This window comes from Arachis ipaensis, chromosome B9 (assembly GCF_059453495.1).
Source record: "Arachis ipaensis isolate K30076 ecotype BB chromosome B9, ASM5945349v1, whole genome shotgun sequence".
In the NCBI taxonomy this organism is placed as follows: domain Eukaryota; kingdom Viridiplantae; phylum Streptophyta; class Magnoliopsida; order Fabales; family Fabaceae; genus Arachis; species Arachis ipaensis.
In genome coordinates, this window is record NC_142444.1 from 10,386,156 (window position 1) to 10,403,345 (window position 17,190).

At 37.1% G+C, this 17,190-nt stretch overlaps 2 protein-coding genes and 1 pseudogene across 2 annotated transcripts; 1 reads left to right on the forward strand and 2 right to left on the reverse strand.

The window, feature by feature from the left end:
- Positions 1 to 742: 742 nt before the first annotated feature.
- LOC148543706 (uncharacterized) lies at positions 743 to 1,403 on the reverse strand (annotated as a pseudogene).
- Positions 1,404 to 4,684: 3,281 nt separating this feature from the next.
- On the forward strand, positions 4,685 to 8,993 carry LOC107618816 (dihydroorotate dehydrogenase (DUF3598)). The gene is made up of 6 exons (XM_088499884.1): positions 4,685 to 5,045; positions 5,133 to 5,327; positions 6,465 to 6,908; positions 7,184 to 7,276; positions 7,613 to 7,752; positions 8,203 to 8,993. The coding sequence occupies exons 1-6, from the start codon at positions 4,836 to 4,838 to the stop codon at positions 8,642 to 8,644; spliced, it is 1,524 nt and encodes a 507-aa protein (XP_088356010.1). The 5' UTR covers positions 4,685 to 4,835; the 3' UTR covers positions 8,645 to 8,993.
- A 240-nt stretch (positions 8,994 to 9,233) lies between these two features.
- On the reverse strand, positions 9,234 to 15,483 carry LOC107619516 (Protein kinase superfamily protein). The gene is made up of 15 exons (XM_016321812.3): positions 15,035 to 15,483; positions 14,872 to 14,933; positions 13,161 to 14,147; positions 12,947 to 13,007; positions 12,794 to 12,856; positions 12,439 to 12,502; positions 12,265 to 12,358; positions 11,876 to 11,959; positions 11,698 to 11,787; positions 11,570 to 11,597; positions 10,820 to 11,335; positions 10,679 to 10,740; positions 10,391 to 10,500; positions 10,228 to 10,315; positions 9,234 to 9,720 (listed from the first exon to the last, which is right to left on the reverse strand). Exons 1-15 carry the CDS (start codon positions 15,408 to 15,410, stop codon positions 9,460 to 9,462), a joined length of 2,946 nt encoding a protein of 981 aa, XP_016177298.1. The 5' UTR covers positions 15,411 to 15,483; the 3' UTR covers positions 9,234 to 9,459.
- Positions 15,484 to 17,190: the final 1,707 nt, after the last annotated feature.

Here is a 17,190-nt window from a genome sequence, read left to right on the forward strand (position 1 = left end):
TAAAAATTTTTATATAGTTATATAATTATAATTATTTTTTATAATTATTTATATAATTAATATAAAAATAATTATTTTTGTTTATATAATATTATGTAATTAAATATAAATATAAAATTATTTTGTATTAATAATATATTAAAATTAAATTTTTCTGTTTTAAATAATTAATTTTCAGGGTAATTTACACATATAAAATGATTGAAGAGAATCTTTACGCAAATACAACATTTGCAATTTCTAGACGCAAATGCAACAAAAGCAACTATATATAATCTGCTACACCCTGTAGCGGAACTCATTTGCACGTAATTCGCTACAGGGTATCGCGGATTACGTTGAGGGCTGAGTTACTCATAAACCGCTACACCCTGTAGCGGTTTATGACCAAATGGCGTTTGTGCATAATCCGCTACACCATGTAGCGGATTATGAGTATAGTGGTGTTTATATGTTAGGGTTTAAAACCCATGATGCAAAATGCACGAATTGATACAAAATATAATCGTCATTCGCAGTAAGTCGTACAAAAATAATACAGGTATAACTACATAACTAATACAGATATAACTGTCACAAGTCGTTAACCCTAACAGAAAATAAATAAGTCATAATTCATACATGGATAACTGTCGGAAATAAGAGAATCGGATGCTACTGCTGGTCACCGTCAACATCATGGTCGCCTCCGAATGGACCAAGTAGGTGCGAACCTATGCCACATCGAGTCGGACGCCTAACCCTAGCCGCTCGCCGATCTCCCGGCGGAGCCTCCTGTGCCCCAACTCCAAATGCAGATGGTGGCGTCCCCCCCATCTCGAACCAAGTGTCGTACGGGCTGCTGCGGGCTCATTCAAGTCGACCGGGAGCTGGGTCTCAGGAACCTGGGACGACACATCCGCTGGCTGTGGCCTATACTCTGTAGGGTTTGAAGGGCCGCCTGGAATCGGGCTCTGGTACTGATGAACGTCGTCATCCCGTATGATCTCAGCAAAATCCGCATAGAACTGGGGTCCACCCAACTGATCGTCCAAATCCATGGTGAAAAAAGTGGTAGCAAGATCGACTAACAGCTGTGTGCTACACCCATGTAGTACCTGAGAGTTAGATACGTGGGTAAAAGGTGTACCACCCATACTAGCCTTCGCGGTGCCACCAACATGAGTGTCTGTAGGGTGCCAACGGGACGATCCTGCCTCATCATCATGGTGGACGGGAGGTGCTCATCCACCACGAGCAGCCCGTCGTCTAGCAGAAGATCGACGAAGGCGATGATCTGCCTGGCCTCCGTCATCACCACCAACCTGCTCCTCCTGCATCATGTCGTCTAGCCAGCGCCACTCGCGATCAATGGCACGTGTACCGATGCGTCGTCTCCGCTCCACACGTCTATTATCCGGCATATCGGACGCTGGAACTCTAGCCGGCGCCTGCGACGACCCTCTGAGTATAGCATCGTCCGGAACCTGGGTCGGCCTGGGGTCGGCGAAAGCAATCCCTGGTGACAGAATCCTATGTGCAACACGGTGCCACCAGTCCAAGTACTCAGCGGATGGACCAGGATCAGGAACTCTCTGGACACTCAACACAGAACGAACTCGCTCGTCCCAATGCTGATGCCATGTCCTATAGTAAGTGGGAAACCATCTATCTCCACCCCTGCCGTCCTTACGATGAAGATACTCTATGTTGAGCGCTGGCTCAGGCAAATGCTGTACACCCCTAGCTGTGGGAAGACCCTGTCTACCTGATGCCACTCAATCACTGCAAAGTATATCAGGCTGGTGACAGCCTGCCATAACCGGCTGTGCTCCTCAGTCAGTATCTCCGGATGGATGACTGCCAGTACGTCCAGCGAACCATAAGGCTCCCACACAATCTGATAGACAGGAGGCAAGGTCAGCATTGTACCAATGTATACATATAAGTGTGAAAAACAATTAAAAGAACGACAAAAAAAAAACAAAATACTTACATCTCGATGAGTCAGTCGATCCAATGCCAGACGATACTGTATAATCCGCCGTTCCTTTCCATCAGAAGAGGGAAAATATGTGGCTCATCTGAGTTGCAGAAATAGCACGTAAGTATGTAATTTCAAATATAGAACGTAATGAACTTGAAAGAAAGAATGAATTAAACTATACTTAGATGCCAATGGAAAAGAGAAAGCATCAAAACCCGGCGGCCTCAGCGTGGGGAACCGCCAAAAGATCCATGACTGTAGCAACTGTAGGCGTCCAGCCAAGTTGGTGACGTTTCTGTTCGCCACCCTGCACATGCATCGGTACAGCCACGCCAATGCAGCGGCGCCCCAGCTATAGCTGCCCATGTCGTCAAGTCTCGCCACAAAAGCAACCAGCGAAGGTGGACCCGACTAGCACTCTTGTCCATGAACAGCTGTGTCGACAGAAGCATCATAATATACGCGCGTGCATATATGCGCACGGTCTCCTCCGAAGTCCGCTGGTAACACCTTGAACCGCTCATGAAACAATGTGAAGTGGACTGTGTATAACTTTCTCTTATCTGGTGGCGGAAGCTCACCAAATAACTCCTCAAACCACTCTCATGCCAGTCTGGCCCCCTCGATGTGCATGTGAAAGTCTGTCATGCACCTGGAAACAGCCTGGCCATCCACGGGCAGCCCGAGCTGGTATGCCACGTCCTGGAGCGTGATAGTACACTCTCCGAATGGCATATGGAAAGTGTTGGTCTCAGGCCGCCACCTCTCGATAAATGCGCTGACCAGAGGTTCATCCAACCAGAACCAATGCGCGTTCAGCCTAGCCAGGTGGTACAACCCAGCCCTCTCTAAGTAAGGTATGATCCTATCATGTAACGGCATATTCTATTGCCTATGGACATTATACACACATCGGGTTGGCTGCATTTTCAGAAATAAAGAACACCCCCTTAATTTCTAACAATAACATCACCAAACTATAGCTTATGTTTCTAGTCTTAAGCTACTTGGGTTTTGAAATTACTAATTTACCTCTCTACCTTGACTATTAAATGTTAAATGTCAAAGTTTAAATTTCAAATTTTCATTTTCAAACCAAAACCTAAACTAAGTCTCTATCTATCTAATTAATGAATTACTTCCTTAATATTGAATAAAATATACATTTATCAAAATAGTGTTTGGAAATACAGACACTTACCTCTTCATCGATGGTTCCGGCTACGTGAGCAACACCGTCGAGCCGGTACAACCGCCGTTCATCCTCCATTCTTCCAAACTACTCAAGAATTCGAATTTTCTCTCCCTTCTCTCTACTTTCTCTCTCTAACTTTCCTTCCAAAATACCTCAAATGATTTCCGCTACAGCCTCACGCGGTATATATAGACACCACTATACTCATAATCCGCTACAGGGTATAGCGGATTATGCACAAATGCCATTTGGTCATAAATCTACAGGGTGTAGCGGTTTATGAGTAACTCAGCCCTCAACGTAATCCGCGATACCCTGTAGCGGATTACGTGCAAATGAGTTCCGCTACAGGGTGTAGCAGATTATATATAGTTGCTTTTGTTGCATTTGCGTCTGCAAATTGCCAATGTTGTATTTGCGTAAAGGCAAGGTTGTCAAACTCGCGAGTCTAAGTAAACTCATGGAGCTGACCTAGACTCGACTCGCGAGTTAACTCGTAGACTCGTATGGGTTCACCTATTATGAAGTATATATATATACAAATAGTAGGAGAAGTAGTCGAACTCATGAACGGTGATAGCACGATGGAGTTGCGGATAGTGGAGATGTGAAGAAATACAAAGCAGAGGGTAACATAGGTAAAATTCACAAAGACAATGGCGCAAATCAGAGCAGAGATAGCAGACGCAGGTGAACAACGGCAGCTCGACGAGGAACGGCGACTGCGGCAGAACATGGAAAAAGTGAGACTTGAGAGAAACGACGCAGATGAGTGAGTTTTGAGTGAGTTTTCTTTCATTCTTTGGGAGTGTTATCGTAACCCTAATAAAAAAAGTGTTTTTTTTTTTGTTTCAAAATGACGCTTTTTTTTAGCAAAAAATGAAGAAAAACACAAACTCGCTAACTCGGTCCTAGACTCACGAGTTTGTCCGAGTTTGACCGAGTCTAGCCGAGTTTACTCACGATAGAGTCTATGCCTGAGTCAACTCGATTCCATATCTAAACTCGTAAACTCGTACGAGTTTACGAGTTAACTCGAGAGTTTGACAATAATGCGTAAATATTTTCTTCAATCATTTTATACGTGTAAATTGCCCTAATTTTCATGTCATTTGATATGATAAAGTAAAATGTTAAATTCTATACAAATAACAAAATAATGGGTAGAAAAATATTTTTTTTTATGATATCTTTTTGTTTGATAATTAAGAACTAATTTGTTATAAAATTAAATTTTATTTAAGATTTTATTATTGGCTGAAGGCCAATAAATTATTACATGTTTAAAACAGAATTAAAACTGCCAAATTTATTTAAACTGTCTAATGAACTAAATAATATTATATTCAAGAATTTGGATCCTCTAAAGTTTGAATTTTATTTTAGAAAATAAAGTATGATCTTTTTCCCTTAAATAATTTTTCTTTCATATTTATTCTTGGTCTCCATCTATGAAATAAATAATAAAAGATGACACTTTACACTCTAAAGTAAAATTTAAACTTTAGAATATCCAAATCCTATATTCTATGCCAATTCACAAAAATAAAAAAAGTTATAAGAAAGCAGCAGCACACATATTCGGTATTCCATTCCATTGTTGCTGCATTTTACTACCTCAGCTCCTCCGAACTTATTCATTGATTCTCACCTCTGGAGGCAACAGAAAGAAACATGCAATCCCCATCTCTCTATCTCACAAACACCTTCACTCACACTAACAATTACAATCATCACCTTGGCTTCAACCACTCCCTTTCTTCATCCCACAACTCCTTCTGCCCCACCTTCCCCAAATCATCACCATGCTCCAAAAGGGGCATCATAGCCCAATCCCAAAAGCCCCATAACAACAAGGGTGTCCCCAAAGAGGGTGGTGTTAGGGTAAGGCCATTTCTTCATCAAATTGTTATATTTCCTACTTAGTATCATATTCAATACTCGTATTCTTATTGGTGCTGCAACATATAGGTGAGGGGCAACAAGGAGAACGTGTGGAGTGTTGATAATGAACTTGCAAAGGTGGCTACTGAGAGAGAAAAAGGTAATAGTAGAGGAAGGAGGAACAGAGGGAGGAGAATGGTGAAGAGAAAGAGGCACAAGGGTGGAAGGGTCATTGTTACCGGTGCTATGTTGGTGGAGGTTGAGACTGTTCTTCAGACTCAGGTGTGCCCTCCATTGGGTCTCTTTCAAAATTGTAACTTTGATGCAAAGATGTTATCTTTTGAATATAGACATGGTTTATGATAAGATGCTGCGTGTTCTCCTCAACTGGGTCTCTTTCAAAATTGGAACTTTGATGAAGAAATGTTATCTTTTAGGATAAATGTTGTCTGATTTATGTATGTTGCTGAAAGCTTTGTTTGTGGGATAAGGCTTGGTTTGTTATTGTTGATGCAAGGTTATTATCTTTTTGCTTTGGCCAAAGAAGGGAATCAATATAAGGGTAATTTAGCTTCAGTACAGCGTTGTGGATGAAAATGGAATTTACTGTGAATTTTTGTTATGCTGAGTTTCTGTATAAGAATAATGGGATTAGTTGAACCAAGTAAGTTATTGCATATGATTACAAGTATATGCTTCTGCCTGCTAAGTGCTAAGTGCATTTACTGGTTTAGAGTGGCTGATATTCTTCCTTTGAATATCAATGGGGGATGGATTATTCAATTTTCTCTTTGTTATTCATATATTTTGTTCTATTTTGAATGTTTGATTGGAGAGGATGACCACATGGTATGAAGTTATTAGTGATGATTAGAAATTCAACCTTTTGTGGGGGTGGGTGACCAAATAAAGTTATGTCTCTTCCGAGTGAATCAATTGTAATATATTTTCTGTCATGAATGGCACTGATGATCAAATGTGCTTAAGCTAATATCATTGATGATGATATTATTAACGATTAGATTTGGGTTTGTAATTAACACTTCTTTGGTGCTCTAGAAGGAGAGTGTATGCATTGTACAATGTATTTAGGCTTTGCTTTTTGCAGAAATTGGGGTTTTCAAGCTTGAAAGTAAGGGATGCAAAAAGCTTATTCAATTTTTTCCTTTTAAATTGCTGAAAGATGCGACACAAAAACAAAAAGAGATAATTCAATCTTTTCTTTATGTGGATAAGTTCAAGTCTCAAATTCTTGAATATTGGTTGGACATTTTTTTGAAATCAGTTCTCTTCCATCTTATTGTAACTTTCTGTTACTCACTTTATATCTAGATGTTATTGATATCTCTGTTTAAACTTTGCACATTTTTTCTAGCTCAAGTTCTATTAAGATCATATTAACTTTGAACATTCTTTCAGGAACCAGTAATAAAACCGATTTGGAACACATTTGCTAGCAGTCTCAGCGGAATTTGGAAGGGTGTAGGTGCCGTGTTTTCTCCCATCACTGCTGAAATGGAGCCTATTGAAATAGGTAACAAGAATGAAAATCTATATGACTGCTATACTCTTTCCCATATAGAGGCTATGCCATCACCTTCTGGCGAACATACATCTCAAATCCAGAGAAAGGTTAATTGGGTGACTTTGAATCCTTACGGTGAAATACCACAGCAACTTGAAGGCAATACTGAAGCTAAAGAAGGATTGGATGCTGGTAACGTGCAAACAATTAGGAAGCATAGTGTTGGTGGAAATTCAAAAAATCATATTTTGCCTGCATTTGAGTCCTTTGACTTTGAACGAAGTGATGTGATGGAAGAAGATGTCATGGGCTCTGAACCTGGCCTTGTTTACTTTGAAGTAAGATTTCTCCCTTTAGTATCTGATGATTACTTTTAAGGTTTACTGGCAGAGATGCGATAATTTGTTGCAAGTGTTCATCGTCATAAGGATGACCCGTAAAAGTAAGTTATGTAGTAAATAACAGGGAGTATTTCTGTCAAACCCCCTCTGCCCTTGTGGTTGCTGCTGCTATCTTTCTATTTCGCCAAAAAGACACGGAGAAGGTTAACAAGTAACAACCCCCTATTTGCACACACTACTACTCACTACTAATTGTGATTTGAAAATTGCAGGATGGATCTTATTCTAGGGGACCTGTAGATATCCCGGTGGGCGAAGATGATGCGACAAAGTACTATCTGACACCGACTTTCAAGTTTGAACAAGTAAGCTTGGCATGCACATTGGAGAATATCATATTTATATAACGTATTCTGGTGTTCGTACACGGATCATCCATTTATGGTTTTTATTCGAGTTTACAAAGTGCATGTTAATGTTATTGCTGGCAGTTGTGATAACTTGTGAGTTTGATATTCAGCACTGGTTGTTTTAACTGTAAGGTTCTTATATATAATATATGGCTGGTGTTAGTGATAGAAACCTAAAACTATTAAACCAGTATTCCTTTGATCATGGATTTTATGAAAAGAAGTTGATATATGCCCAGTTAATATTTTACCAGTTAGAGTTAAGATATTTTCATTTATGTTCTTTTTCAGTGCTTGGTTAAAGGCTGCCATAAAAGGATCCGTATCGTCCATACTATAGAATTCAACAATGGCGGTTCGGACATACAGATAATGAGAGTTGCTGTGTATGAAGAGGAATGGGTCAGTCCTGCTTCTATCAAACACCACAGGTATATTTTTTTCTTACATTTGTGATTACGAAGCATTGCTTCTCGAATGAACTAAATTACTATCACAACATAGATAACTTTGGGACAAAAATACCCTTGTCCCGAAAGAGTTGCTATGTTGGACACATCCACCCAAGCGTGAGTAACTAAAGTTCGACATTTAAGTGGATGTATCTAACAGTGCTAGTCTTTTGAGTATGTCGGTAAGAATTTTAGTTCTTTTGTGGGTAATTTTTGTCTTTTCGGTCCTGGAAGAATAAATATTTTTGGTTTCCCATGCATTTATTGTATTGGATGTTTAAAAAATTTACCAACAATGAAAACGTTAACTAATGTTCTAAGAGGTAAGAGCACTTATTAGCTCCCTATAGTAAAAAAGATAAGAAATGCAACTTGGCATGGATCTCCATCGGATGCATGTTTTTAATGTCAAGTTGCTGTTTGAAACAGTGATATGGAGTTTGATGTGGAGCCGTTTTCTCAAAGAAAGCGAACCAAGCCATCGGAGCTGATGGGGTCATGGAAAGTGTTTGAGGTTAGTGCCACTCCAGTGTACGGCGAGGAAACTGAGGTTGAAGAAAGAAATGGCTTCCCATATGTGTACCTTTGTACCGAAACCTTAAAGAAGCGGAGCCTCCCCGAGAGCAACTACTTTGGCGAGGAGGAGCAGATTGACATGCAAGATGTTACCATGCTATGGCTTCCTGGGGGTGTAACTTGCTACGTCGACATTGACAAGGATGGGATTCTTTGCATCGGAGTTGGTTGGTACTCCGACGAAGGAATCAACCTTGTGATGGAAAGAGACTATGGCCTGGATGGAAAACTCAAAGAGGTGAGATGGAAATCGGAGGTAAAAAGAAGATGGACTAATCCACCACGCCATGAGTAAGTCGCGCCTCATCCGTAATGGACAGAAGGACCACTACTTCGCCTTAGACCACCGTGCGAACATAGCAGTATCTAGCCGGGACTAGCAACAGGTTTTAACCAAGGATTAGAGGCTTTGTAAATTGGCTAGTATGAGAAATACTAACATCCAAAGCTATATCAAATTTACTTGTAATAATGTTCAAAATAGCATGCATGTATCATCTTTCAGTTAGTCATGTAATAGTAGTTAATAGAGCTAATAATGGGTAATAAATAAACAATTTTTAAATTTTACTGAATTTAAAAAAATTGGTAAAACTGAATATTCTTCAAATAACTCAAAAATTTTATACATAATTTATTTCCTTTTTTTATACAATTTTTCTTGATTTCTTTCTTTTTTTCCATTCAATCATCCAACTGATAGGGTTATTTCATAAATTTTTTTTCCATGAAATTACAATAATACAATTGTTGAATGAAAAAAATGATGCGTCTCGGTGTAAATTGGAAAAAGAAAATATAGAGCTTGCATGAAAAATTATAGCAAGTTTGAACCAATGCTAAGGAGAAACATTGTTTCAGTAAGACTGTCTATTGTAAAAAGGTTTTAGAAAGAATTTTACATAAAATAAGAAAATTACAACAAAAAATGTGGATACACTAGATTCTTACATTTATCTTCCCCTCAAGTTAACATGAACTCAATTGTCCCTTAGTTAGTCATATATACATTTCTGAGGTATACAAGAAGAAAAGAGGTCAAAGAAATATTGTAACTAATTATAACACTGGTTGCTACCAAAAAGAATACTCAGTTTTATGAAACTGATCTCATAATGAGCTTGAAGCTGCAGTATCTGAGCTGATACCTCTTCTTATCATCCTTCCCTTTCTCATAGTCTCATTGCATGAAGCAAAGAACTCATGCCTTAAAGCTTCTTCAACACCGACCCTATTTCTTGGATTCACTGTCAGACACTTATCTATTAGATCAAACAATGATTTGGGGATTTCTAACTCGGGTCTCCTTGTGTTGACCTTGCACCACTTTTCTATGTCCCATGCTTGCAAGTACCGTTCATCTAGTAACTCCTGAAATCCAAGGAACATTAACAAAGATTACTTATAGACAGTAGACAAATATTAACTAAACATATTGTATTCATTTTTTCTTCTGTTTCTCTGAAAATTAAGAGATGTGTTTGTTATACTTTGCAAGTGACTAGAGCTATAAGCAGCCACCCGACATCTCTAAACATTATCCAAATGGCAATACAATTAAATCATCCCTATGCATGTCTGCGACGCAATGGCGTCTTTGGATCTACGTAGTGTTAGGCCTACAACAGCCGACGTAAGACTTTCTTGTATCCCAATCCATAGATACTACATGATGACGTCTTCAGATCCATATAGTTGACCCTAGCTACTGCCTTTATTTTTTTAATGGTAATATGAACTAGTGCTTGAATTCTAAAGAGAAAGTATTTCATTGATAATTATTTTATTCCTTATACTAATTAGAAAAGAAATTGAAAATTTTAATTTCTGTACGGATTCTTTGCAGCTTATACGCAGAATTTTTCAAATAAGAATTACCATTGGAAAAGATATTTCACGGTCATGTAGCTTTGCAACTTCCCAAAGCTCTTCACTGCCCCGTAACTTAGCAATGTCTTTTATATTCCTGCAACAACAATTTGATCAGCAGAGAGATAAAGACAGATCAAACATCCAAATGAATTTTGCAGCTGATATTTACTGTTCTGGATCGCCAGTGAAAGGAGTCTTCCCAATCACCATGTAAAGCAAAGTAACTCCAGCTGACCAAATATCAACCTTTGGTCCCTGAAACTGAGACTTAAGCAAAACCTGCAGAAACATCTTGAATTAGAAATACCGAGACAAAACCAGCCATTACTTAAAGAACACTAAAATTGCATTTAAAAATTAACAACTTTAAGGGGGTTTCCATATCCTTTTTAAGTCTATCAGTGAGAGAGATATAAGTGAATACTGAATAGAAATAGAAATGACAGCAAGACCTTACCTCAGGAGCACGGAATCCCTTAGTACCGACACATGAACCTTCTCTTTTGAGTTTTCCATCTCCTGGAAATTGAGGGAAATAATTAGTTGGTACATAGAAGGCAGTAATACCATTTCTCAGAAGTTGATATAAGAATCACACCTTTGCTTCTCAATAACCCAGCGGCAACAGATGAATGTAAAGGCATCGGTGTAAGATAAACCATCTTGCCATCTACCTTGCCTGAAGGGGCAGTTACTCTTTTCCTTTGGGAAGAAGGACCTTTAATGGAGCTATTGCTTGCAGATTGCACAGAATTATGCAGAAAACTGATAAGCCCTTTTCTTCCTTGGGTAGGCAGGGGCTCCCTGAGCCTTTCTGCAGAAGCAGTCCGAGTGCTTGTAACATCTTTTGCCGAGGTTATACCCGAGCCCTCTGTTCCTTGTGCTCTAAGTAAATTTCCACCGGTCTTACCAACACAGTTTTTCGGAGAACCAGCATAAGCTTTCTGCTTTGCATGCCTATTAATAAGTTCAGAATTTTTCTTATAATCTGCCAATTCCCTTTTGTTGAATGTCATGGACTTCCTTCCTCCATTGTTCTTTTCATGGGCCAATGGGCGGGAGCCAGATGGTACAGGCACATTGTTTGATGTATCGAGGCCTAGTTTTGATTTACCTGATCATATGTCATAATTGGTCTTTAAAATTAGCAAAAGTAACCAAGAAATAACTGAAGCAAACAAATATGCTTTAGGGAGGACATGCTTAGCATATTTATACATATCACCAAGCAGCCAAACTGGAATCTAATTGTGTTAGGACAACTTAAAATCGATTTTAAAACAGTCATGGATTCAGTCAGTTCTCCCATTTGTCTAAAGAATAAGAGTTAAGTGAATGGCAAGCTTACTTCCACTGTTGTACTTCTGCTTTAAATCCTGAAAAAAAAAACGAACAAAAAATAATCAGATTATATTTAGAAAATGATTGCACCTAAATCACATATAAGAAACAGAGTAGCAAGAGAGGCAACCTCACCATGGCAAGGTTGAAATCAATGAGGTAGCCCTTGCTTAGCTTTCGAGAAAAGAGGAAGTTTCCAGGTTTAACATCTCGATGAACAACTCCCTACATTTAGAATTTTAAATTTAAGAATAATTTCATATACTATCCTTCATCCATATGAGACTCTGAAATTAAAAGGGGAAGAAGTCACCTCTTTGTGTAAGCAAGCAAGGGCTCTGAACAAGCAATATGCATACCACTGAAGCTGAACTATATCAATTTCTCTTTTCAAAACCTACATATGAGAAGGGAAACTTAATTAAATCCATCAAACACAAATCCTAAAGTTACTAGGAATATTCTAATAAGTCATAATCAAATCAATTTGAAATCAATAGAATATAATTCATCTGCAGCATGTTTCCAAAACCAAAGATAAGAAGGGAAAAACTAGCTTTGCTAAAATTGAAGCCCAAAGAAGGTTAGGAGTCTTTTCATGAGCTAACCAACTTAAAATTGAGAAGGTTTACCAGAAAATTCATGTCCTGAGCTAAATTCACTTAATATGAATGTTTAAAAGATATGAGACGTTCAACTAACCTCGGGTCTGTCATGCTCAACATGTTCTAAAACAAAGCAGTCACTGCTGCCACTTTTGAAAGAACCTTCAAACTTTATTATGAAGCTTTTACCCCTGTATGATGAAAATAGAAAATGAAAAAAGCAGCTTGGATTGCAGCTTAAATATAACACAGTATCATGTCGTATACTTACCCAAAACGCTCAAGCATAATTCGCTCATTATTTATATGGTTTTTATGAGCATTATCATGTGGACCTGTAAAACCACATGCATTATAGCATCAATTTCTTAAGAACCATTATGCAGTGCATAGTAATAACAAAAATGTGCATTGAAACAATTCTTTCCATTTTCCATTAAAAATTGGAAATTGAATGGAATATGTATGAACTAGATTTCATGAAGAAAAAAAAAAATAGCCACACTTTCAGCTACTATTATGCAAGAAACAGATAACTTTTCCTTTATCATTTTTCTATAAGAACAATCATAATTACAGATGCACATTGCACATCACATAATTAGTGTGGAACACGTGCTATTTACATTTTATTGCAAGTTTTTTTCCATCAGTCTTTCTGCGGGCGCGGTAAACAGTGCCATAACCACCTGGATGGGAAAAAGAAGAAATTTCAATGCAATTCTGATATGGGTTTGAATCATCAGTAAATAAATGCAGGAGAGGCTGATGACTGGTACCTGAACCTTCTTCTTCCTCTATTGTAAAGGCTTCAAAAGATGGATGTGCTTTTTTCTCCACCTGATTTAACAAGATAACCACAACGAGTCATGCCAACATATATACTATACATCTTAAGCAACTAGTCAAAAATACTAAAAGAGCACATCCTAAAACAGGCATGTAACTATAAAAGGACAAGATATTCAAAGCTATAGGAGGTAAGGAGATTACCTTAGGAGTAACGGAGATAGTTTCTACTAGGTTCTCCTTGTGGTTTTGCTTTCGCTTGGGCTTCTGAAGCCATTTCTGAGTCTGATCATTTCTACATTGATCAACATCTTCTGGAGTTTTATTAGATATGTTACAGGCTAGTGACTCTGTGAGGACTGGTAACTTTGGTTGCAAATCATTCCTCTGTCCTTCCTTTGATATGGAAGGAGATTTTAGAAGCTGCTTTGGAGTTGAAGTCCCCATGTTTCTCACTGTACACTTTTTGTTGTCCAAATTTAACAAAGATACATGGTTTTCTGGTTCCACACCATTTTTTAGTTCTTCTGCAACAAGTGCAATATGGCCCCTCTCAAATACATCTTCCTTTTCTTTCTCCATGCCAAAACCAATCACCCCTTTCTTTGGATCAATTTCCACTTGCAAGCCTTCATCTTCATTCTTCGATTCACTTATTGGATCTTTGCTTGTATTAGTTTTACAAATATTATCTGCAGTACCAATATTATTTTGCTCAACCAATTCACTCCCTAGTGCGTCAAAGTTGTCCATTTTCTTTCCCAATTCAATGTTACCAACAAGGGTCTCATTGCAAAGTAAGGTATCTTGGAAACCAAATTCAATGTTACCAACAAGGGTCTCATTGCAAAGTAAGGTATCTTGGAAACCAGTTGACTGAGCATGGTTGACAGAGAGATTAGATTGCATGAATGAATCTGTACCTGTTTCCTTCTTACAAGTTAACTCACTTCCAGTTATGAACAAACTATCACTAGCTTTAGTTACAGGACCAGAAACCTCTCCCCGGAATGTGATTGTGCTGGTATTATTACCAGTCACGACAAAATTTGGTGCTGGACAATCAAAACACTCCCCATTTTCAATGATGCGCAAAGGGATAATAGCACTCTCAATATCCATATTTGCTGATTCAAATTTCAGTGCAGGGAAGTTGTTTCTCGTCATAATCTTTGCATCAGGCGCATAACTCTGCATGTAAAAGTAAACTCCCAAAGCTTGTCATTATATTCAGCACAGAATACAATGACAGATAAATAAAAGATCTTACAGATCTAATGCTCATATAATAATTACTTCAATCTAATGGCTGTTGTATTTCTTTTTTTTTTTTCTTTCCCTTTCTATCTAACATTAAAGTTAAAAAAAAATATATTGCAAATAAAGTGCAGAGCTAAACTTGGCAATTAGCTATAGTACTATACCATCAAGTATATATGTATAGTATTTTTAACTTCCGTTCAAATTGCAACAGAACAATAACAAACCAAAGGCTAATAAGCTCCAGATTCAATTAATGAAATCTTTTTTTTAATAACTAATTAGTATCCAAAACAGAAAAAGCTCAAGACCAAACGATGAATCTAATAGTGAAGCTATCCTGGCTTTTGCTCAGTATTCTTTTATCATTTCTGACTATCATTATTCTCTTCTCATATCTTTCAGAAGCAACAAGCTACTACCCTTAACAAAATCTACAAACTCCTTATGATTTTATAATATATTACCACCAAACAAAATCATATGCCATTATATGTGTGATTTTGAACCTAGTAGTTGATAAAGTCAAGAACTTGCGTACATAAGTAAAACACATAATTAAATTACGAAAGTTTTTACATACATCAAAATTAATTCCGAAAACCAACAATTTCAAACAATAAACTAAAAATCCACAAAGCAAAAAAGCGAATACCTCCAAAGATACTTCTAGAACCCCATCGCCAACTGTTAATCTCCTCTGATCTCTTTCAACCACTACCATCAAAATCAAAAGCAGTCATCAACACACACATCAGAACAAATTGAAACAACACTAATTCGAAATAATTATAACAATTAAATAAAAAATCTCATACCTCCGGCAGAAGTGAAAGACAACCTCCTCTTAGCAGCAGGAAACTTAACCATGTCAGTAGCCACCTTCCGTTTCTTGGACCAGCCGGAACATTCTGGAATGTTCCGAAACAGAAAACGGCGGTCAATGGAAACAGTTACGAACCTTCCAATGGCGCTAACGGCGTCGGCAGAAGGAGTAACGAGTCCATTAGCATTGAGTAAGATCGGGGAGCGAGGAAGTGAAGTCACGTGCCTGACGAAGTCGGGGCACGTGGGGAAGAGCTTGCAGTAGGAGGCGAGAAGTTGAGGGTGGACGGGGTGGCCGATTTGAAGAAGAAGGGAAAAGAGATGCCATGATTTCTCGGTGAGAATGGGATCGGGTTCTGATGTGAGCATGGTGGATTGTTGATTCGGATCTGTTTCGTGTAGCGTCTGCGAGGTGAAGTCGAGAGAGAGAGAGAGAAAGAGGCGCGGGAAATGAAAATGAAAATGAAGAAGAGAATAGAGGAGTTTGTTTTTGGAGGGGTTTTGAGTTTTTGGGTGAAAACACAGAGATTTTCCCGCTTGTTCCTTTTTTTTTTCATAATAAAATTTTTCCTTCTTGTTGGGCTTTTTTTTTTCTACTTAAACAAAAAAAGTCTGGTTTTTTCTAGTGGCTTTACTAAACGGGCCCTTACTAAACCTCTAATTTGATTATTAACAATTTTCAGTTTTTCACCCTGAGTAATTGCCTTTTTCTTTTTGTTTATTATAATTATAATCACTAGTCATGTAAATTGTGGAGCTAATTTGTCTCACTTAAAAGTTTTTTTTTTTTAACGATTATTACAATACCTTACATAATTATAGATATAGATAATTTTATGATATGTGTAACTAAGAACAATTTTAATGGAGTATTTTTAGAATTCTAAATCTGTTTTGTATAATTGTATATGAAGTGAAATGCTTTCAAATTTTATTTTATATTAGAAATTATTAATAAAAAAATGAGGTCTCATTTTAAAGACTATTTTATTTTTGTGGATAATTTTGAGTTTTGAATTAATTAAAAAATAAGTTTGTTAAAAAAAAGCACTATCCTAATTTTTAGAATTTCAAAAATTAGAAATAAAAAAATTAATTTGAGTTGGCTTATTGTAGTTGGGTCCTTATCTTTTTTCTTAATTAAATATTAAATTATCACTTTGTACTAAAAATAATTGATAAAATGAGATCGGTCTTATTTTAGAGAGACTATTTTATTTTTATGGATAATTAATTAAAATTTACCATATTGTATAAAATTTAAATTAACATAAAACTAAATATTTGGATGATAAATCTCACAATTAGTCTCAAATTAATATTTATAATATATAATTTCACAAATATTGATGTAATCAGTTTATAAGACGTAAAATAAAATTGAACTAAAACTCAAGATTGTAGATGCTTTAAAAACAGAAATGTTTCGTAACAAAAAAATAAATTAAAAAATAGCTAAAATTACTAAATTAGTCTTATTTAATATTTATTAATTCAAGTAACAATTAATGAATACAAATAAAACAAAAATGCTGACTTTTTTTTTGTTTATCTAGTATCATCGCTCTAAAAAAATTGTCATGTGTCTCATTAACTACAATTATTTTGTTTTAAAATTAAAAGGCCTACCATTAAATCAAAAGTACCAATATTTGTATATAAATAAAGGCACCATCACATATTAAAATTTCTCACTTACTAAATTTTGTCGTTTAAAGTGTTCAAATGTTAGTATTGTAATCAAGTTTGTTCACTAGTCATATATATGTCCTTGAGGCTATACCATATGCCAACGAGAAATATATCAGCTATTAAGGAAGGAAGCAATGCACTTAGGCACTTTACTTAGCAGGACAAAAATCTGTTGAAAACTTGAAATGATGAGTAGAAGTGTAGAACCAAGGCTGAGCCTGAAGAATTGCATAAAAAGACTCATAGATATTACTTAATCTAGTTCCTGCATCTGTGGATCTCTATCATAAGGGAACTAAGAGAATGTTAATTAGGAAGAAATAGTGGACAAAACACGAGTAACACAACATTGCTGTATGTCAGGGAGCTATGTGGGTAGTGTTTTCTTTTTCTTTATATTATTACATCCTCACCATATGTCCTACATCGCTGAGACGAAATAGCAAAGAGGTAAGGC

Excerpts from the sequence above, each read along its gene's own strand:
- LOC107619516 (XM_016321812.3), bottom strand. The coding sequence starts at position 15,410 with ATGCTCACATCAGAACCCGATCCCATTCTCACCGAGAAATCATGGCAT. Across the intron at positions 10,501-10,678 it reads AGGGATTCCGTGCTCCTGAG|GTTTTGCTTAAGTCTCAGTT; the intron begins GTAAGGTCTTGC and ends ATGTTTCTGCAG. Across the intron at positions 9,721-10,227 it reads GTGAAATATCTTTTCCAATG|GAGTTACTAGATGAACGGTA; the intron begins GTAATTCTTATT and ends CTTGGATTTCAG.
- LOC107618816 (XM_088499884.1), top strand. The coding sequence starts at position 4,836 with ATGCAATCCCCATCTCTCTATCTCACAAACACCTTCACTCACACTAAC. Across the intron at positions 5,046-5,132 it reads CCAAAGAGGGTGGTGTTAGG|GTGAGGGGCAACAAGGAGAA; the intron begins GTAAGGCCATTT and ends TGCAACATATAG. Across the intron at positions 5,328-6,464 it reads AGACTGTTCTTCAGACTCAG|GAACCAGTAATAAAACCGAT; the intron begins GTGTGCCCTCCA and ends ACATTCTTTCAG.